The 21,321-nt window shown below is 40.9% G+C and overlaps 2 protein-coding genes and 1 long non-coding RNA gene across 5 annotated transcripts; 1 reads left to right on the forward strand and 2 right to left on the reverse strand.

Annotated features, from left to right (window-relative positions):
* Nucleotides 1-81: 81 nt before the first annotated feature.
* LOC107054628 lies at nucleotides 82-3,392 on the reverse strand. The gene is made up of 2 exons (XR_001469099.4): nucleotides 3,244-3,392; nucleotides 82-1,700 (listed from the first exon to the last, which is right to left on the reverse strand). It is a non-coding gene; the product is annotated as an uncharacterized LOC107054628 (long non-coding RNA).
* Nucleotides 2,450-20,798, forward strand: METTL9 (methyltransferase like 9). Of its 2 annotated transcripts, none has more exons than NM_001006172.3 (5): nucleotides 2,450-2,762; nucleotides 6,477-6,667; nucleotides 8,902-9,111; nucleotides 10,147-10,331; nucleotides 20,069-20,798. In NM_001006172.3, exons 1-5 carry the CDS (start codon nucleotides 2,589-2,591, stop codon nucleotides 20,272-20,274), a joined length of 966 nt encoding a protein of 321 aa, NP_001006172.2. In that variant the 5' UTR covers nucleotides 2,450-2,588; the 3' UTR covers nucleotides 20,275-20,798. The 2 variants fall into 2 exon arrangements, with proteins under 2 accessions (NP_001006172.2, XP_015149716.1); XM_015294230.4 differs by having other exon boundaries at nucleotides 20,072-20,798.
* IGSF6 (immunoglobulin superfamily member 6) lies at nucleotides 13,756-19,289 on the reverse strand. Of its 2 annotated transcripts, NM_001277599.2 has the most exons (6): nucleotides 19,185-19,289; nucleotides 17,483-17,836; nucleotides 16,515-16,612; nucleotides 15,555-15,611; nucleotides 15,191-15,274; nucleotides 13,756-14,171 (listed from the first exon to the last, which is right to left on the reverse strand). In NM_001277599.2, exons 1-6 carry the CDS (start codon nucleotides 19,249-19,251, stop codon nucleotides 14,133-14,135), a joined length of 699 nt encoding a protein of 232 aa, NP_001264528.1. In that variant the 5' UTR covers nucleotides 19,252-19,289; the 3' UTR covers nucleotides 13,756-14,132. The 2 variants fall into 2 exon arrangements, with proteins under 2 accessions (NP_001264528.1, XP_015149744.1); XM_015294258.4 differs by having other exon boundaries at nucleotides 13,756-15,274.
* Nucleotides 20,799-21,321: the final 523 nt, after the last annotated feature.

Below are 21,321 nucleotides of genomic sequence, written 5' to 3' on the forward strand. Positions count from 1 at the left end.
ATCTCATTACTTCATAGAGTTTCCTTATAAATTCAGAGAATTTTGATCTCAATACACAATACAACACAATAATACACAATATTACAGTAATATAATATTTATTGAATATGGATCAGTAAAGGTGTCTATCAAATTTAAAGTGATGTTGTTTAATAGTAAGAAATGCTACTAAATGATTAGTTATGGTCTGAAAAAAGAGTAAATGACATCAAGGAGTATTTAAGTAGGAAAAAAGCAGGTTTATTTTTTGTGGAGCTTACAGCTGGCTCTGTTCTTGTTTTGTACAAAATGGCCTTTTTAATATCCTGCTGTGACTTTGGAACTGCTCAGTAATTCATGAATACATTAGGTTGATATGGCTAGTGGGATGTTTACATTTGAGTATAGTTGTGTATCTTAATTGGAGCTGTCAGGGAAGACAAGAAGGGAGGGAAAGGAACAGTTAAGATAAGCCGCATCTCCACAAATAATTGTGAGCTCTATCCCATCAGCTCAGGAAGAAGGTTGTGTAAAGGAACATACAACCAAGACTGGGGGAGTCTCAGTTGTGTCCAGTCTAAAGAGCTGGATGGACCCACAGACACCAGGAGGCATTTGTGAAAGAACTGGATTTCTTAGGTTACCTTACCTAAAATCCTTTCTCCTCAAGGTATCAATTTTGATTCTCTTACAGTCCTCTTTCTGTTAGTCACTTTCTTGTAATAGTAATAGAAGATGAAGTTGTTATATTTCTGTGCTTAATTGGGAACATTGCAGACTTACATCCTGGAATACTTAAGACTGCAGCTGGCCCTGTAGCCGTGAGTGCTGCTCCAGAAGACAAAGCTCCTCGGCACAACACAAAGCAAATACAGACTGTCTTAGAAACACTCCCTTCTAGGTAGGTATTCAAAACCTCTGGGTATATTTTGGACCTTTTGCACCCTAAGTATTAAATCAGCTATAGAAATGTTCCACCTAGAGAAAAAAAAAGAAATGCTACCTAAATAGCTAAGGAAAAAGGAGGAAAGAAGTGATTATTTAAAAAAAAAAAAAAAAAAAAAAAAACCTCCCCAGGCATGCTCACTGCTTTGTGTTATGCATACATGCACTTACACAGTGAGTGTTTTTCTTAGATTGTCCAGCCATTGATGCAGGGTACAATTCCACCAGCAGACGTGCAAATAATATATCAGAATTACTACCTAAATGTGTGCAAACAGAGCATTCCTTATGGCCTATCAAGAGAAAAATATGCTTAGGGTACAGCTATTACAGCAGAATATTAATGACAAATGTAACCCTGAGCAGGAACTTGGAGTGTCTTATTAAAACATACTCAGTTTCCATATTAACAATGCAAAGGCAAAAGCTGGTGTATCTCTTATTCAATATGAAAGTAATTATCTATATTTTACATGTGCTAAAATGTTTCCTAGTCGCCAACACGTAATTAACCCAAAGTAATTTTATTTGTTCATTTACACACTGCAAGCAGATGTCTATTTAAATAAGCAGCAAATTTAGTTTTTGTCACTTCGGGTTTTGATTATAAAGCTGTTTTATTCCCCGAGGGAAAAATAAGTTGATTTCCAAGGCTGGATTTGATTAGTGCTTGATCAGAGGATCTCCAGGTAGGGGCTGTGTCCTGTGGTGGTTTGACTTCCCACTTCTTTCTACCCGGATATGAAGGTGGTGGACTCTAGACTTTCAAACTCGATCTAAAGGAAAGAGATTGCTTTTTTTTAGTGGTTGTTAAGAAACATTCTTCTGAGTGACTCGAAGCAATAGGCTTGATACCATTCACAGTTGGAATTTCAACTAACGAGAGAGGCTTTGCCTAGCTTTGCGTTTATTTTTAACTCGATGTGGTATTCCTCACTATCTTACTACAACTAACCTAAGTTTATTCAAATGTAAGTGAGAAGAGTGGTGTAATGTGTAACCAAACCCCCAGGAACAAGGGCTTTTGTTCCAGCAAGGGCACATACTGCTGTATGAAAATCCTTCTTCAAGTCCCTGCAAGGAGGCTGTGGTGAGGTGGCAGCGGTGGCGATGTGGCACTGAGGGATGTGGTCAGTGGCGCGGTGCGGGTGGGTTGGGGGGTTGGGGTTGGACTTGGCCGCCTTAGAGGTCTTTCCCAACCGAAGGCCGGCAATGCCACTCCCCGCTTCTTTCCCCTCAGCTCTTTCCCGCCTCTGCGCCTCGCGCTGCGGCAGCTCTGCGCACGCGCACGCGGGTGTCAGGGCGGGGCGGGGCTACGCACGTGCGCGCCCGAGGGAGGCGGCGCGAGCCTCGGGGAGGGACCGCCACCTTTGTGGGAGCGGCGCGGTTCGAACGCCGCCATTCGCCGCTCTGTGGTTTGAGAGAGGCGGCCCCGCCCGCCCCGCGATTGGCGAGAGAAAGGGACGGCGCGGGTGCACGCCAGGCCCCGGCGTGTCGCGGCGAAGCGGTCCGGCCGGGCCCCGCTGCCGCGGCGCCGCGTTCCGCCCCGAGGTGTGCGTGAGGGCCCTGGCGGGGCGCGGAGCTCGGCGGGCTGCGCGCCGCCGCTGCCATGGAGAGGGGAGGCGGCGGCTACGGGAGGGGGTGACTCCGCGCCCCGTCCCCCGATGAGACTGTGGCTGTGCTGGCTGGGCTGCTACACCCTGCTCCTGTGGGCGCTGAGGAGAAGGATGTGGGCTGGCCCCGCCAGGTACCTGCGGAGCCCTTTATCCAGGTCCCTCTACGCGAATATGATGGGCAGTCACGGCCCGCCCGCGCCGGGCGCCGGGGAGAACCACCAGGTACGGCCGAGCGGCCTCCGCTTGCCCTGCCCTGCCCTCCCCGCCCCTCCGCTCCCCCTCCTCGCGCCCGCCGGGCCCCGGGGGAGCGGGGCAGCGCCGCGGGAGGCGGCGGGCGGGGGCCGGGCGGCCCGAGGTACCGGGGGGGGAGGCGGCCCTGTGCCGGCTGAGGGGCCCCGGGCCGGGCAGCGCCCGCCTGGGCGAGACAAAGAGCGGCAGCGGCCGCGTCCTCCCGGCGAGAAAGTTGACGTGTGCGCCCCGGGTGAGAGGCGGCGGGCGGGAGGGGAAGGGCGGCCGGGGAGAGCCGCGTCGGCGTCCCGGGGCTCGGCGGCGCTGCGAGGAGTGCCCGGGCTGGGTGAGCCGCCGTGCTGCTCGTCCCGCTGAGTAAACGCCGCCTGAGCGAAGTCTGCGCGCGGCGGTGGATGCGGTGGGTTTGCGGTCGCTCGGGCGCCGTGTCAGTGCCGGCGCGTCTGGAAGAACGTACCTGTGGTTGCGAAAAGCTCGCAACAAAGCGCGCAGAGGCCTTCGAGTGGCGGTAGGTGACAAAGTAGAGCCGAGTTTGCAGGGCGATAGAACTGCAGTAAAAGGTCAGCGCTGTGTTTGGGCAGCACGGGCACGGCCGTGGGCGTCTGCAGGGAAGTCGGAGCCACGCCGTGGCCGTTCGGTGGCTCCGGGGTAGGATCGCCTTTCAGCTCTGTGCTGCAGTTACTGAAATGCAGTTGGAAATCTGGCAGGAGCTCAGGACAGAAACTCATGCAGAGCTGAAGGAAGGCGTTGTTTTATCTAAGTCAAATAGGTACAGCTGAGCTAAGAAGATACAATATAAATACTCGAGGACTGCCGTACAAAGGAAAAATGTACTTTTACATCATAGTTCTTTGGGCTGATCCGTTAATGGAGGGTTTTGTGCTCTGAGTGGGCAGTGACACCCAGAGCCCTGCTGCCGAGTGAGCCTGTTACTGGGGTCAAGGAGCTCAGCCTGCATTTGGGTCATCCAATGGGTATGGGGTGTGGGGATGGGGATGGGTAGAATGGCAGAAACTGAGTTTGGGCTCATGGAAAGAACCTTCCTTCTGCTGAACAAAGGGAACCTGTGAGTGCTTCCTGTTAAAAACTGTACTAGAAAGACAAGCAGATCAAGAAAACATGCTGTGAAGGCAGTGGTGTCATTCCCAGGTAGGCTGTCAGCAGCCTCTACTTTCACCTCACTGGATTTGGATTTCAATTTTAATATACTGATCATTTGGTAAGCTTAGTAAGATTTAGGATTACAGACCTGGCGTTGTTCATGAGTCAGGGTTGTGTGTTGAGGGCCTTGGTGCTGGCATTCAGCAGTTGTACTGATTTTGTTAGTTTTATGTAAGGTAGCTTAAAATATATATATTCTTGTTTTCTTTCACTCAGTATTAGGCAAGAGTTTTCAATAATAATTTTTATTATGTAACTGAAAACTTCTCTTCAGGTTTCTTTGATAGGCTGTAGTTTTTCTACTGTTGTGCTCTACCAGATTGATGCGCTTTCTATTATGAAACTAGTGGCATGAAAGGAGCTGCTCAGGAATTGGGCATGGAGGAATACAAAAGCAAGTTCTGTTTGGGGGAATTAGTTCCAGAATTAAGCTGTTTTTCACCTCTTATTTTATTTGAATTTTGGAAGGATTTTGACAGTTTTTTTTTCCCCTATAATTTGGTATCACTTCTAATACTCACTAGCATTATATAGTTATAGGTGTTTTAGCAGGTACTGTTATTGCAATTTTAACCATGAAGGAATTGGGCATTGTTCACAGCCCTCCTCTAAATTCTGGAAATAACTCTTCTCACAGTTGTCACCATCGTTAGGCCAATGGTTATATTAACATACATCAGTGTTCAGAAGTTTTAGGGACAGGAGTTGTAGGGCACTTGGTTTCTGTGTTTGATCCTGAAACTACCAGTAATAGAGGTCAGTGCAGAACCAAGGTGTATGAGCTCAGGTACTGCGTATGGGTGTTCCTACCTCTTAAGAATCAAAGTCTGTGTTTCCCTCTGCTTTGGTACTGGGATGCATTTCCTTCTCCACTGAAAATGGCAATGTGAGGAGCCTCTCCACACCTGCCTGGTGTGGCTAGGCAGCAGCCTCACAATAACTGCTGGAGCTGACACACATCCCAGCTGCTCCTCAGCTCTATGGGACTGTCCGCTCCTGCCATCTGCAGATGGATGGGCAAAGTATGCTGGCTGCTGCTTGAGTGCTTTCTCACTGTCTGCTACGGATTCCTTTTGGGAATCACTAGTCTGCTGATTCATTCAAGTACCACCGTGCTGCAGTGAGAAAAGACCCAGGCTGGCAGATAGCAGTCCTGAGGATCCTTGTGCCAGGCTCTGCATTACAGTGCGGGGTTTCATAAAATCTGGGTTTGAGAGAAAAAGATTACATGTGCTTGGAAGTACTGCTGAGGGCTTGGTTCTGCCAGAAGCTTAGCCAGAGTGCGAGTAGTGTTCAGAATAGACTTAAGCTGGTGTATGTTTGCTCCTCTGCTGGGGGCTCTTGGAACACTGCTGCACTGAGGCTGTTTGCTGGAGCCTCTGTTAATGAATCCAGCACCACGGCCCTGTTACATCTGTCTGCTTTCCTCTGCCTGCCGGCACTGTTACTGTAGAACAGCAGGATACTGAAATGAGAGTCCTGTACCCTTATCATTTGTGTTACAGTAGTGACTGGAAGTTCTGCTGTGCTGCTGAACACTGTAAGTGTGCAGTAACTGACTGTTCTCTGTCATACAACAAACGTGAAGGGACCAGGATGTATTTTTCATAGTATGGCTGCAGACACTGCTTTAGGTGAGGATCACTGCAGTTGCCCCAGCTGTCCGTGTGCTGTCCTTAGCACTGCACTTCTAGAAGGTTCTGAGGGAAATCTTCGCACCTTTTTAGCATACTTGTCATTTTTTTTATCTGCACCATAAACACGGGCAGGCAGCTTGGGGAACAGCATTGTGAGGTTTAAGGGGGAGAGAGAAGTTTGTGTAGGGCTGGTTGTTACCAGGTAACACAGGTTGAAAGTCATCGTGAACCTATTTTTACTCGGGCTTTGCGTTCTGCAAATGAGAAGGTATAGAACTGTCTTTCAGCTGACAGTGATGATTTCTTAGGTGTGAGAACCTGATTATTTTATTAGTAGAGATGATGGGGGTAAGCTTTATTCACAGAATGGTTCTGAAAGGCTCGCGGATGTTCTTGTTGGCACTGGTAAGTGGAGTGTAGGCCGGTAGTGAAAAATGGCGGGTGAGCAGTTGTGTGAGGTGTTGGTGGGATTCGCTGTCTCTTCCTGGAAAAAGTATTGCAAATGCACTTCCTGTATCTTTTCAGGGAATACATGATGACAAATTAAGAGCAGGGACAGAGCAAACATTGTCCCACTTAGTACTGTTTTACTGGGTGGTGCTGTTCTGTAGCACTTATGTTAGCTTTCTGGTAAAGTTGTTTTATGCAGTTCTTTAAAGTAGTGATTAAGATAACATTTTAAAGTGTTATTTATAGTGAGTCATCTGTCCGCACTTGATTACAGTTCATATCTGAGTTAATTAATCCTGAAGCCTGTTTAAAAGTCTTGAAGGAAAGCTAAATTTTTATATTTACAGAAACTGATAATAGCTCTCTTTGTGTTCAATTTCTTTTTAACGATTCTATTTTTATGTTGCTGAACTTTTTAATAATCCTTTGTCTCTTTCTCCAGTGGTATGTCTGCAACACAGAGCAGTTGTCTGAATCCCTTCAGCCTATTTTTGTCCAGAGTTACCTTGACCAAGGAACGCAGATCTTCTTAAACAACAGCATTGAAAAATCAGGCTGGCTGTTTATCCAGCTCTATCACTCTTTTGTGTCCTCAATTTTTAGCCTTTTTATGTCTAGAACATCTATCAATGGGTAAGTGAAAAGTCAATGTTAGGTACTAACTACATACGTTTTGGATGTAGGTTTTTCAGGTGTTCAGCCCTACTTCTTGACCTGTCATCTTTTCTTAAGGCTCTACGCTTCCCCTTTTGGCAGACTAACATCTGCAAAGCCCTACTGTGCTCTTCCCCTAAATCCTCTTAATTAAACAGCACCATTTCCAGTATAAGCAAGGCAGAGGGAGTGTTAGCAATTAGTCAGGAGAGAGGCAGAGGGCTCTAATTGTATTTTGTAATTATTACTTAATTTCCTTCTGATTATCCTCTTAAATAAGAGAGTATTTTCTTTGTGCTAGATGATGTCCTCCTCTCTGCTTTTTTTAATTCCTCCTTGCCCTTTATCTGCTGCCAGATCTGTAGCATTTCCCATCGTGATTGTCCTCATTGAAGGTGGCTGTGTCCAGTTAGTTCTGCATTGCATCTAGGGCTTATGGGCATACCTGATGCAAAATGGGGCAGATTTCTAAGTGATGCAGAAGTTGCTGAGTGAAGTCTTGTAACACATGGAATGGGATTCTATCCTTCCTCTTATCTGTTAAAACTTAATTTTGTCATGGTTTTTGTATAAGCTGTACTTGAACAGGTGGCTTCTGGTGTGGCACATTTGACTGATGAAACGTCAGTGAGGTGGGAATGGAGAATTTTATAAACCATCACTCTCCTGGTCGCATTGCATTGGTCTCTCCTGTGATTGGCTGTGGGAGAGGTTAGCTGTTCATGGCTGCTTTCATGGGTTACCCCAAAAAGTCAAAGTTTACTCACTTCTCTTTTGCTCAGACATGTGTAACAACTTAGCACTTTTGACTCTGTCAAGTATACATTTTGTTGCATTTGCCCCATTTCTCCACCATCCCCACATCTGTACATATTTCAGTACAGTCTGATTTGAGGACAGTAGCTGACTACTAAGGCTAGGAAATAATCCTTCTCTTTATTTTCTAACCAGATGTCTCTGAGCTTCCCTGTGGTGTTTTTAGTACTTGTAGGCTTATATAAGGGTTCCTTTGGTCTTCTCATATTCCTTTCTCTTCCTTTTTTTTTTTTTTTTTCCCCAAAGGCTCTCCAGTGCTTTGAGTAACTCCTCATAGTGCTGTTATGCATAATAGCCATGAGCCAGTTAGACAGTGTAGACTGACATGAGTGTGCTGCAAAGGGGTTCTACATAAATTTGTTGTTTTCTGTTTGTTTTTCTTAATATATTTAATATCCTACTTTAGTTTCTTCTACATACCTGTGTAGCCCATCCTTATGGTGGCGTTTGCTTTTAATAGTCTATATAGACCTCTTATTTTTCAGATTTTTTATTCTTTCATCCTTTTTATCTCTTTACCTTTTTTCCTCTTGATCATAAGATTTCTATTCATTTTCTTTCTTAAATTTAACCTGCAATCCAACATGAGTTTAAATAATATATATTTTTTCCTACCTTTAGTCTGTCATTGACCCGTTCTTTCTTCCTCTGCTTGTTCTCCTAACTCTTTCATCTTCTGAATTCTGCTATGGCAGCAGAAATCTGTCACTGTGAAGCCTTCAGTCAGTTACGGGTGTGTGTGCCATTGACGTGATCCGTAAAGAATCCAAATGTCACCTCTACCCAATACCTTAATGGCTTACCTATTTTCTGTTTGACAGCTCTTTGTGTTAAATGCAGGGTCTGCAGATAGCAGCAGAAGCCGTTGTAATACACAATTAAAAAGTCTTGTCTTTTGGCACTCCAGCAGTGTTATCCCCATGCTTTCTTTAATTCTCTTCCCTGCCATCCCTCCTAGTTCCAAATCCTATTCCTTATTCTCTGTGCATGCTTCTGTCTGCAGCCGTTTTGCTATTTCCTTTGCTCTGTCTTCTTTCTCCTTTTTAGGTAGGTGGGAGAGATTCAGATCTGCAAACATGACAAATAAGGCTTAGTCTTTATCTTCCCCCTCTCTGTTTTTTTGTGTGTGATCATTTTCTTGCTGTGCAGCCCGTGAGCTCTTCTTTTTCTGATCAAATCCCTCCTGAAGTCTTAGCCACTAAAACTGCATGTAGCTATGTGTTTGTGTGATCTCTGACAAGTAGAAGGCAAGTTGAACTGGATTTGTAAATTTGTCTGAGCAGTGACCTTATCTATTTTATGTGACTGATTGCTGCCAAAGCACATTTTAAATTACTTCGTTGTCCTTCCTGTTCAAGCTTGTACGAAATCGAATGTTTCTCATCTTTACCTTTCAGGCTGCTGGGAAGGGGCTCAATGTTTGTGTTTTCCCCAGAACAATTTCAAAGACTGCTTAAAATAAATCCAGAGTGGAAATCCCACAGACTTCTCGATTTAGGAGCTGGAGATGGAGAGGTCACTAAAGTCATGAGTCCTCACTTTGAAGAAATCTATGCCACTGAGTTGTCTGAAACTATGATATGGCAGCTTCAGAAGAAAAAATACAGGTACTGTTCTGAATGCTCCCTATGTTGTTTATATCAGACATTATAGCAAAATAATCTTTGTAATACCTTTTAAGTATCCAGTATTTTCAGTCAATTTTTCTGTTGTTTGATTTTTATGGAAAGGATTGAACTATACAAAAACAAAAAAAGCGAACACATCTGATGTTCCTTGTTACCAGGGCTTTTGTTATGCAAATGTTCCCTGTTACCAGTTAAGACAAAATTGGCAGCAACTGTTTTGAAGTCTCTTTTTTCATAGTTTGTGTAAATTGCTTTAAACAAGACAATTAGAGAGATGAAATTTGGATACTGATGAATGAACAGTCCAAAATTGCAAGAGGGACTGATGGGACTGCAGAGCAAGCAAACCATATCCTGGCTATAGACACAGATTACTCAGGTTTCTCTATCTAATCACTCAGAAAGTTATGATTGTAGACTGCTTTGTAAAGAATCTTTTATTATACTTAGCTCTTGCTGTTAAGATTGAACAGTACTTAGTAACAAAAACTTTGTCGTTTTCAGAACTTTGTTATGCTCTAGTCACAGCAGCTGGAAGTTCTAGTAGGCAGCAGATCTTGTCTTGTTGAATAATGTTAGTATCTGGGGCACTATATCCCTAGACTTCAACACAAAGAATGAAGGAAGTGTGGATTTCTTTTATTTACCTGTCCATAAGAGGAACATTAATACCAACTGGGTTTGCACACTGGTAAGTCAGTGTGGTTTAAATGCTGCAAACCATTAATCATATTTCAGCCTTGTTGTTACTTGAGAAGTATGTTCAGTTTTAATTTAGGACATGAGACTTTAATAATACCTTGATATTTATATTGCAAGGTGAAGGTGTGGCTGAATATATAGCTATGCCTATTGTTGAGTAGTTTTCTTTTCCATAAGACTAGAAAGACAGTGTCTGCCTTTCCTCATTGCCTGGTTGGCTGACCTTTCTGTGCTATCAGGACATTCATTGGGAATTTTTATCCTTGGTGATTCCCTCTGAACTTGGTTCTTTATCTCTTTTTCTCTCTGTAGGGTGCTTGGTATAAATGAATGGCAGAACACAGGATTTCAGTATGATGTTATCAGCTGTTTGAATTTGCTGGATCGCTGTGATCAGCCACTGACTGTATTAAAAGATATTAGAAGTGTACTGGAGCCAACTAGAGGCAGAGTCATTCTAGCATTAGTTCTGCCGTTTCACCCGTACGTGGAAAATGGTAAGTACATGGATTAGTAGCTATTTAGGCAACTAAAAACTTTTGTAGGTTGCAATATTCTGAATTAAATGTTTTAAAATAATTGTCATTTTTTATTTGACTTAGTTATAACTAACTTCTAGCGTGCTTGTTGAGAAGTATAAAATGATAGGTAAATAGGACACATGAGGTAAGAGCCATTTTCTTAATTCCCCAGCATACGTTGTTGGCACCAACAGAAAGCTCAGATATTGAAGTCACATATCCTGTTCTGCAGGTTGCCACATTTGAGCTGTGTTGGAGCAACATGGGAAAACTGATCTCTGATTAGGGCCCTCTGCTGCTGTCACATAGGTAACCCCAGTTGTCTCTAGCAACCGTTGAACAAATGCATCACAACTGTCTGTAGTATTGAGTAGAGCAGCTTAGCTCAAAATGTTTCAAGCATTCCAGATGAACTACACCTAAAAATTCCTAGGGACATAATGTTTGCTGTCCAATATGAGCTCTCAAAGTAAAATATAGACTATATACTAATGTGAAATACCAACCATTATTAGTAGTGTACTTATAACTGGAATAAGAAGCAAAATTTGTTGCTGACATTCCGTCATTTCCTGTAGTTGCATTTTAAAGAAATGCATGAGAGTCATTTCAAATGAATCTTTCTCTGTGACTGCACATCAAAAGAGGCTAGAAGCTTCTTTCAGGTGCCTGTGATTGCAGGGATTCAACTTGAGGCACACTAAAGAAGGTTTGAGTTCTAGAAGGCTGGTGTTCATCAGTCATTCTTCTGTCAGCAGAAGTGTATGTGTTCCCAGAAAGTACAGAGCTAATAATGTTAACATTTTGGAAAACATAAATGCAATCAAAATGAATCTATTTTTCTTTATGCCGTTAACACTGGGGAGGGAGGGGGATTGAGGCAGGCAAAGGAAAAAAAAAAAGTTAAGTTTAAAGATAACATAATTTGAAGAGCTGCTTAAAGCATAGTATTTGAGCATGTAGTTTGGTAGCTGTTCTAATAAGTAATGTCTTAAATGAGATAGGTGTTTGACTTATGCATCTGTACAGTATTTTCAAGCAGATTTGATTGCAGCTGTGTTCCTATAATGTAGGACTGTTTCACTTCCTCTCTTTAGAATCATAGAATCATAGAAGTGCTCAGGTTGGAAAAGACCTTAAAGATCATCAAGTCCAGCCACAACCTAACCAAACTACCCTAACTAACAACCCTCCACTAAATCATGTCCCTGAGCAATTTAAAATAATTTTAAGTTCCAAATAGCAGCATTGTCTCACTAGACTTCCATGAGTATATTAGAAGGAGAAATTGAGGAGTGGTTTGTGTCTTTGTGTTGTTTGTGTGCCTTCAAAACTATATGTTATTGTATTTTGCAATTGCTATTGCACCCAGTATCTACTCTTCTGCATGTTGTTGGGTAACCACGCTAGACCACACGTAACTTCCTCACTCACCAGGAGGTAGGTAAATGAAGAAAGGAAAAAATCCTCCGAGTCCATTTATAATCCATCGTTATTTCCCTGCAACATACTGGGAATAGAATAGGATATGAAATTTGGAAATCCTGAGGGACTGGAAACCTGTTCTCTGGTTGCTGATCTTAGAACAGATTTCAACTTTAAACAAGTAAGAACAGCTAAGATATCCTGTAAACCAAAGTCAAACTTTGGTTTATTCTGGTAACTTGTAAACGATTAGTCATAAGTCTCAGCCAGTACAATGATGATGTTTTGTGGCTGTCTGTGACCTGCAGCATGTGACAGATTAACTTTAGTATACCTTTATCAGTTCCGGCTGTTCCAGTTGGTAAACATCTACTGAAACTTCAAAACTTATTCACTTTGTCTGTTTATCTCTGTTGTGGATATGGGCCTGTATAAACATTTCTGGACAATACAAGTTACTAAACGCACGAGTTATTGGCATTCCACTAAAGCTTTCCCACTTAAGATCTATCCAGCTATAGTCTAAAGAAATAGTGAAGTGCCATTCTGTGTTCATCACATACAAAAGATTTTAAATCTCAGTATTTTCATTCAGTTGTTCTACAAGATGATGCCTTAAATGTCATGTGTGTACATAGGCTTTATGATAAGGAAAAAACTTGTATGGAGCTTGAATTGCTCCTTGTATCAGCTAATTTAAAAGTTTGGACCTGCTTGGGGAGATTTCTGAATTTTAAAGTGGGGAACAAATGGAGCAGGGATGAGTCAGGTAAGGGTCAGTTTTTAGAATAGGAGATATGAAACATATCTGGGTTACCACACTTAACATGGTTTGACAGCAGTTGCAGAAACTGTCTATGCGAAGGCTGTTCAGAGAGAGCAAAGTGAGGTAGATTGGGGGTAACATTTTTTTCTGTCCTTTCTGTTTCTGGAATCACAGTGACACCTAGAGTCCAAAGTTGCTTAATCATAAATTAAGCTCTTTGCAGAAGTTTTATTTTCATCATGTAGAACAAGTAATGCACTTTCTGCTCATGTATAAATGTGTCAAGTAAGCTGTATGAATCATATGGTATCATAATAAAACATGCTCTTGTGTGACTAGTCTAGCTTGGTAATTTTGGTAGGTATCCCATTGGGTGATTTGCTTTGTATTTGCTTTGTATTTGCTAATACAGACATGGAATTTGTATTAAGTCAGAGGTAGATAATATGACTAGAATGGTTTAAGTTTCTCCAAAGTAAAAATGTTAAAGTCACCACCGAAGTTCAGAAAAAAATCAACACCATCAGCCTGGGATTGTGAAATGTTCTTGTTGAATGCAGTAGAGTTTATTAAGATTATTTGATAGGGATAAAAGGAAGGTGCGTTTTTCATTTTCCTGAAGTATTTGGTATTAAGTTGATCTGGAAACACAGTACTGTGCTAGGTGGGGCCTTGCTTTGTCTGATCCGTCAGTTCTCATGTCACTGAAATGAGAAGTAGCACTTCAGCCCTTGCTTCATTTAAATGATGATAGATGCAATTGTTCCTGAGCAGGAAGTATGCCTGGCATCAGCAGGTCACTTCTCAAAGTGCTGATTTTGTACATTAGCTGGGTAGTAACTTCTGTGCGCTTCCGTGTTCGTGCCAGCCTCTGCTGTGAGCAAAGGCTGGTAGTCCAGGTAATCCTGACTTTGGATAGTAGAGTTGGAGGAAAGGAGCTGTCTTGCTGGTGATTGAACTTTAAAGTTGCTAGAGCAACCTTTTCACAGTGACTGCCATCTTCCTTTCCTAGGTAGACTAGGGGGAAGTTCCCATCCCAAATGGGCTTTAACATAATAATATGAGCATTTATGTTATCTGTTGTGGTTTTTTTTTTCTTGCTTGCCTATCTACAGAATCCTGCTTTGCTGTTAAAGCTGCTGTAAGACTCAGTAATTTTTCATCTGTGTATCCATTATAACTATCACACCAATATGACTGAAAACTGAATGTCACTGCATAACGAGTTTATTTTGTTGCTGTTGATTAATGTATATCTTACACAAATGCACAATTCACATACAAGAAATGCATTGAAATTCATGTAATAATGCATAAAATTAAATCTAAATTGAAAGGGGAAGTTTCTATGAAGCATTAGCAGTTCTCTTCTAAAAGATGAAGTCTTCTCCCACTGTTTTTGTTCTTGTGGAATGGGAAGCAATGTTGGTTTTGATCTGCTCAGAAAACACTCTCGACGAACACTGCCCTGTACATTTTTCTCCTTGTGTTTTAAAGGAAAGTAAGTCTGTGAAAAAGCTTAACTTCTTCATCAGCCCCTTCAGTTGCATCAAACATATCGAACAAATTGGAGGTGCAGCACATGCTCATCTGTTCTGATAAACAGTGTCATCCTCCAAATGATCCTAGGGAAAATGTATAAGTGTTTATTTACTGATGCAGATGTTTTTGGCTTTTTTAAAATGCAGAACTTCCTTTTCGAGGTGAATTCCACCCCTTTACTGTTTCAGCAGACCTTCCCTCCCTATTTATCAAGTTACCTATCTGGCTGTATGGTACCTACAGGTTTCTAAACATTTCTTATTCCTCTTGCCTTCTCTTAATCTTCAGAGAGCACAGAGGCATTAAAACATACCCTTTATTTTCACTATGTTCATATCTGACACTCAAACCAAGGATTAAGTCAGCAGGGACTTGAAGTCTTTCAAGGGATAGTCACAGAGGAAATCAATTAGGGTGGTACAGAGGTAAAGTGAAAATGTTTAGAGGAGAAGGGCTTGACTTGCTGTTCTATTCCTTTTTCTTTTGCATCACATCTCTGAAGTAGTTCAGTGTAAGCTTAGAATAGGGAAGAATTTATAATGTTTCTCAAGAGAAGCTGAATTTTTTGAAGGATCACTTTGAAGCCATTTTCTTTGCTGGCAAGTACTGTGACTTCTGAAGTTGCCTTCTGTAGCTTTGACAACATGCAAAACTTTTTTGTCCTATTGACATTCAAGACTTAGTGCTGGAAATTTGGACTGATGAAGTTGTGTGGCTTTATCCAGTGGTACTGACTGCTTAATTTAGGCTACGTGTTGAAGTGAGGGGAAATATCTGTAAGAATATTACAGAGTGTTTTTCAAACAATTTTCTTACGGTTCTGTCATTGAACCACCCTGGCCTGAGGGCACAAGAGGAACTGCAAACGAAATCTTTTCAAGAATGATCGCTAATGAATTTGTTTTTATCAAAGTCCAGAACAACTCGCTGGAGCAACTTCTTGGCAAAATACAAGCTTACAGAGGCTTCGTTGTTAAACGTACATGTATGTGCATATATATATATATATATACACACACACATGTGTATTATATATGTCTATAAATACAGAAGTTTATCTGTATGTGTGTGTCTGCTTTTTCCCATATAGGTAAGGACTTACGGGCTGGTGGCAGTGCTCAGCATATCGCTGCTTTTGAAGTTCTTGGGCTATTGCTCGAAAAATTTTTCGGCCACTACTGATTTTCTGCAAATGATTTAAAACATGTTAGGTTAGTGCTACAGTTGAGGTTGGGAGAAGCATCTTTTGCTACGTTTTTATAGTTGTAATTAGTTTCCCTGTGTATGTCTTCGGGAAAGTTACTAAACAATGCTCTAGGAACTTCTAATTTGGCAGCTCAAAGGGTTTAAATTAGATTAATATTACATCTCTTAACAAATGTACCTTCTTTAATGGATATTTAAATAGCAAGTATGACTTCTTATTACTCTCTAAAGTATAGGTAAAGCAGACGGTGATGACGTACACAGTTCTCTGTTCTCTGCCCTTCGTTCCCACTTCTGTTTAGCAGCCTTTGTTTTATCTGGAAGGAGAGGGAAGAAAAAGTGATTAAAACAAGGGATGATTTAGCAACGAGTAAAGTAGCAGAATAATGAAGTGTTGTCTTATTATGGTGGAGAATATATAAAAGTCAGCTTAAGAGATTTGCTTATATACCATTAAAAAAATCAAGAGTTTTCAAATGTATACAGCCTTTTTTGTTTTCTGGTAGTAGATGATGTAAATATTTTTACTTTGAGTGCAACAGAACGTGCCCAAAGCACAGCCTAGTTGTCAAAAGTAAGATAGCGGATTTTCTCCTGGTTAAATAGGCATGATTGATTTTTTTCCCCCTATAGTATTCATGTAAAGAAAACAAAACAATGACAACAAGCTTCCTGTCTTTGTTTTGACAGCCATCACTACAGCAAGGAGCTGTGCTGTACTGCATGCAGCTGTAAAGTCCATATTCGCATGTCGTGCTCTGATGTGCATCAGTTTTACTGATGTCTGTGTTTGTACAATGGGTAAATACAATTTCTTTATGCAAGTCAGTTTACTAACTTTTCAGCTCACAAACATTTTGGCATTGAATTTAAATTATTTTACTTCTAACAGAAGCCAATCCAGAGAGTTACTGACTTGCAGTGGTAATTTCTAGCTCTGCTTTTTCAGTGTGCATTAATAAATAGAGTCTTCAACCTGCTGATTAATACACTCAGTATAATTTTAGCTTTATATTAAAAAAAAATTAAGCCATTTCATTTAAAAAAGAAAATGTGATTGCTATTGCGGACAGATATGTGCAACATATGAACTTCATTCAACCAACCACATTACTGGAACTTAACTTAACTATAGATGTTATGGAAGCTGGGAATTCATTCTCCTTATGGAGCTGCTAGGACTGCTTGAAGTTAAAAAAACAAAGTCAGTTTGAGCCTACCTTGTGGACTGTAAGGATTGTGAATACAGTAATGCTGTATAGAAGCAGTAACGTTGAGATGATGATCATGGAGTTGAATTCTTCAGTGTTGTGCCTCTCTGCTTAGTTAGAAGTGAGTGTTAGAATAACAAACAGTTTTTATGGGTCATGTAATTTCCTTAAAACTCTGTATATCAGCCCTTTTCCTCTGCAAAATTAAAAAACTTAATATATATCAATGTAATTTTTAAAATTAATTTCCAATCTAAATTTCTTAATAAGATCACCTGCAAGGGGAATGGAGACTTGTTATTTCTGATTCTAAACACTTCCTTAGGGGATAGAATGAGAATAAAACCCAGTATTCTGCTGTAATTAAAGGATATCTTAATCAAACCATGTAGGCCTTTGTTTAGAAATAAAACTAGGCTGGAGAAGGAAGGATAAAGGGGGAAATAATAATCCTGCTAGTTTGCTTCTATTTTAGCCATGTAAAATTGAAGTGTAATGAATGAAGTCACATTGTCTTTTAACTAGATGGCAAACATTGCAGAGGTATAGGACTAAAACTTTTGGCTGGAGCTGGCACTGTGAATCCCCAGTTCTGAAACCCTGCTCTCTGCTGGATGTATTTTCAGTAAATGTCAGTTTCTCTACTTCTCACTTGCTACATCCTTTCTAGTAGCCATGCAAGTTTTGATGTAAGAGAGTGTAGAGCATGGCTAGATAACAAATTTCTTTCTGTAGTGGAATTCTAAAGTCATTTGCATCATGGGACAGAGCAGTCTAGTAAGCAAGTGACACTGAGGTGCTTATTTGTAGAATCCCTCCGTAGTGTCACAATTAGTATTTTAATAAAGTCACACTTCTCCTACAGTTTGGTTGGCATTTCTATCTTAAATGCTATTGTAAGCATCTAAATAGAGTATTTAGGAAAGAAAATATACTTCTTTTGACCGTGCTTCGTTAGGAATAAATAACAAACTGACCTCCTTTTGTCAGTACTGTTCCATCTCCTGTTTGCCTAGAATGGGGTGAGCCTGAATCTGCAAATGCTATCCCACAGAAATAAAGAGCACTGTCGTTTACAGTCAGGTCGTTGATTTGAAGCGAATAGTTATTCTGTGATGATGCAAGTACTTGGAACTTCTGACGATTCGTGCATTCGGGAGTGCACAGATCCTCATGTCTGTTAGTGAAAAAGCGAAACCATAGAACTTGAGGCTGAGATGGGGAGCATCCATGGGCAGAGAAAGCACACGTTAGGAGCGCAGTGTGCGCAGACTGTTCAGCTTCCTGAAACCTGGGCTGTGTGACAGTGACGTGGCAGTTGTCTGTAGCACCTGTTGAGAATTAACAGCGATGTGAGGGGCAATTAGAAAGCAAAGCATCATTTAAAACAAACAAAAAAGCTAGTTATGGTTCATGCAGAGAGGTGGGTGGAAATGGAGAAAAACACGTTTCAGACTTGGAATTTTTAAGATGGGTGGACGGGGTGGGTGCCACACACAGATACTCAGTGATGTGTTTCACCAGGGGTTTCTCTCTCTTCTCCCACATCTGGGAGTCCAGTGAGGCTGCCTGATGGAGGCAGCAGAAATGTCAGAAACGGAGACGTTTAAAACTAAGCAATTTTGTAACATTGGGAAGAGTTCTTAATAATTCCTAGGCATTCTTCCACTTCGTTGCACGTATTGACTCTGGGTTTCTAAGGATAACAATATTGCTTGTTAGTTCTGACATTTAAGAATATGCGTAGGTAAAACAGGAAGATTAAATCGTGGAGAATTCTAATTAAGGAACTGAAATGTTAGGCTTAATATGACTGGTCTGGCAGATTTACTTTTGTTTTAAAGTTCAATGAAAACTTGAAACATTATTTAGATACTTTTGGTCTATCTCGTTTTATTCACATTGCTTAATTACTTAAAAAAATGGAATTGAGCTTAGGCAGTGAAAATGAAAATAGTAGCTTACCAGCATCCTCTCCTATGCTCTAGACAGTCACAGATTAGAATAAAAATAAGCTGATGTCTGTCTTAATGTGTGTGCTCATACGCCGTCTGTAAGGCTCTACTATGGACAGTCAACATAGTCCTTTTATCATTTATCATTGAATATTTTATGGACCAGATTCAAGCAGATTCGGTGTCTGTTACTTCTACGGGAATAAAATGAAATTCCCTGTCAAATCGACATCAGAGCCATTCCATAGCAGCTGCAGCAATCTGAAGACTGTAGTGGTGTAAGTCGTCAGTTACATTCTATGTAGTGCTGTGCTCCAGCAGTTGGTCATCTTTTACAGCCTGCTTTTGTGCTCTGGCCTGGCAGGGCAGAACTCCATAGCTTCAGTACATATTGCTGCTGGGCTGCCTAAACCCTCCTCCCAAACAAGCACAGTGGTACTGAAACCATGCTGCTGCTGCCGGAGCATTCCTTGCAGGAGAGTACAGTAGGATTTGACCCGAAAATCATAGATTATGGAAGCATTTCAGACTTTTGGAAAAAAAGACAGTTGTAAAGAGTCCTTTCTTCTGGAAGTTGCATGAAGACAGAAGAAATTAACTCAACTCTTAGCAGAGCATTTTACTTCCAGATATGTTGCAGCTCATAACCACAGCATTTTTAACCCTGTATCTTCTGTTACATGAGGAAGTAGAAGAAGCTTATTTAAAAAAAAAAAAGTCTTACCAACACTGTACAGAATCCAGTCAAGTGCCAGCACTAGAGCTTTTGGGAATTTGTTGACGGATGCCATTTCTTGTATCTTTCTGGAAAGAATTCTGCTCGAAGGAAGAGGAACTTAGGAAATGTTTGGAGTTGCAGAACACTCTGAATCACGAGATTTAGAACTTCCTGTTTAGAAGGGGTTTTACTACTGCGTTTAGCAAGCATGTTACATGTACAGCACACACCAGGAAATGTTTCCATATTACTTTGAAAGTGAGAGAACACTTATCTTTGAACTGAGAGTTGTGCCTGTAGTACTTCAGATTTATTCATTGTATATTGCAAATAACACATTTTCCAGCATAATACACCTATTGAGTTTCTTAATTTTACGTGGCCCTAAACTATCTTCATTGCATCAGCTTGTAAGTGTCAGTGCCACAACAGATTCTGTCGCCATCCCTTATCTAGCTAGTAAGATAGTCTACCATTGAAAACTTCTCAGCAAATCATGACTTTTCAACTTGCTATCTCTATGTGTGTAATTACCTGATGGTAATTCTTTGGCCAAACTGTGGGCATAAAGAAAAAAATGCAATGCTGGAAAAGATCTTTGATAAATTGCCTGTCTGTCCATGTCTGCTGAACACCAGTCTCAGTGATGGAAGGTCCTTTTCAGCTAGTTTTGGAGCTGCTTGTTAAAAATGTAACATAAGATCACCTTAAAAAGGAGCTTCTTCCGAAAAAAACCTTGAACTGATCTATCAACAGCTCTACAAATGGCTTGTCAACCTTGTATTTGAGTGGAATGGATTACAGCATATGCAGTGTAATTTCTGAAAGAAAATACAACACTCAACTAAGTTTACTTTATAATTGAAACAAAACTTGTTTTCTTTTCTCAGTAGGTGGCAAATGGGAAAAGCCCTCAGAAGTTTTGGAAATCAAAGGGCATACTTGGGAAGAACAGGTTAATAGCCTGCCAGAAGTTTTCGGTAAAGCTGGTTTTGCCATAGAGGCTTTCACCAGACTGCCATACCTATGTGAAGGTGATATGTATAATGACTACTATGTACTAGATGATGCTGTCTTTGTCCTGAAGCCGGTGTAAGCGTACATGAAGTAAATCTCCAGAATCAAAGCCAAGAAGCAGCCTCTGAAAGAGAGATTTGATTTACGGTTACGTGAAGGGAGGGAATTTGTGGGATTGCCATGCTAAATAAATACCATGTAAGACTTTTAATGGCCAAAATACTAATGTATTTCTTTGTAGTGTGATTAGGAAAATTTTGTTTGTTTTTAATTTTTAAACGGACTCTTCAGATGAGATTTCCTTTTTTATCAGCTCTTAAACCAACGATGCATTCTGCAGTCCAGCAGTAACAGGGGATACTTTTTTAATTCTTACCTGCAACAGGAATCAGCTCCAAACAGAAGCAATAGTCCCAGTGAGGAATCTGATATGACGCGAATTGTTCAAGAGACCACTCGAAATCTGGCAATAAAGTTATCCATTTATTTCAAACCTTGCTGATTATAAACTGTTTAAATGGATATTCTTCCATGCTAAGTTACTTTCTCTCTTACTGTCATTCTTCACGTTTTTATTCATGCTAATAAACTTTTTTGAGATGACTTTTTGCATTAACTTTTGTGTTCATTTTTGTAACCATGGTCATGCTTGTTCACAGCTACAGCTCTTTGCGTTGAGAATTGAGCTCTCAGTGGCAACACAACCTTGAGTTTATTAAAACAGTATTTAAGTATTGCTTAAAGGGATAACAGTCTTCAAAAAGCTGTATTGCTTTTGGTTGGGTTTCTTTCATGTTCTTCTCAATGCCTCATAAATTCTCATTGCTTTTGCATATGCCATTTTCCAGCTTAAAGAAGTTATGGTAGAGCTTGCCAAAACTACACTTTAAACTGATGGATTTGATAATAAACTTTCAAAGTGAATTGTTTCCATAAGCTTAAAGAATTTGCAGGCAGTTTCTTGCAGACGTTTTCTAAGTCAAACTGCCTCTGAGCCTTCAGCCTCAGGGGACCTGATTTCAAAGGTTTAAATAGCTTGGAACTCTTTTTTTTTTTTTTTTCTTTCCTCCAGGAACACAAAGTATTTGTTTTAACGTGTCTTGTTTTAAAAACCCTGTTAAAATGG

Source organism: Gallus gallus, chromosome 14 (assembly GCF_016699485.2).
Source record: "Gallus gallus isolate bGalGal1 chromosome 14, bGalGal1.mat.broiler.GRCg7b, whole genome shotgun sequence".
Taxonomy (NCBI): Eukaryota; Metazoa; Chordata; class Aves; order Galliformes; family Phasianidae; genus Gallus; species Gallus gallus.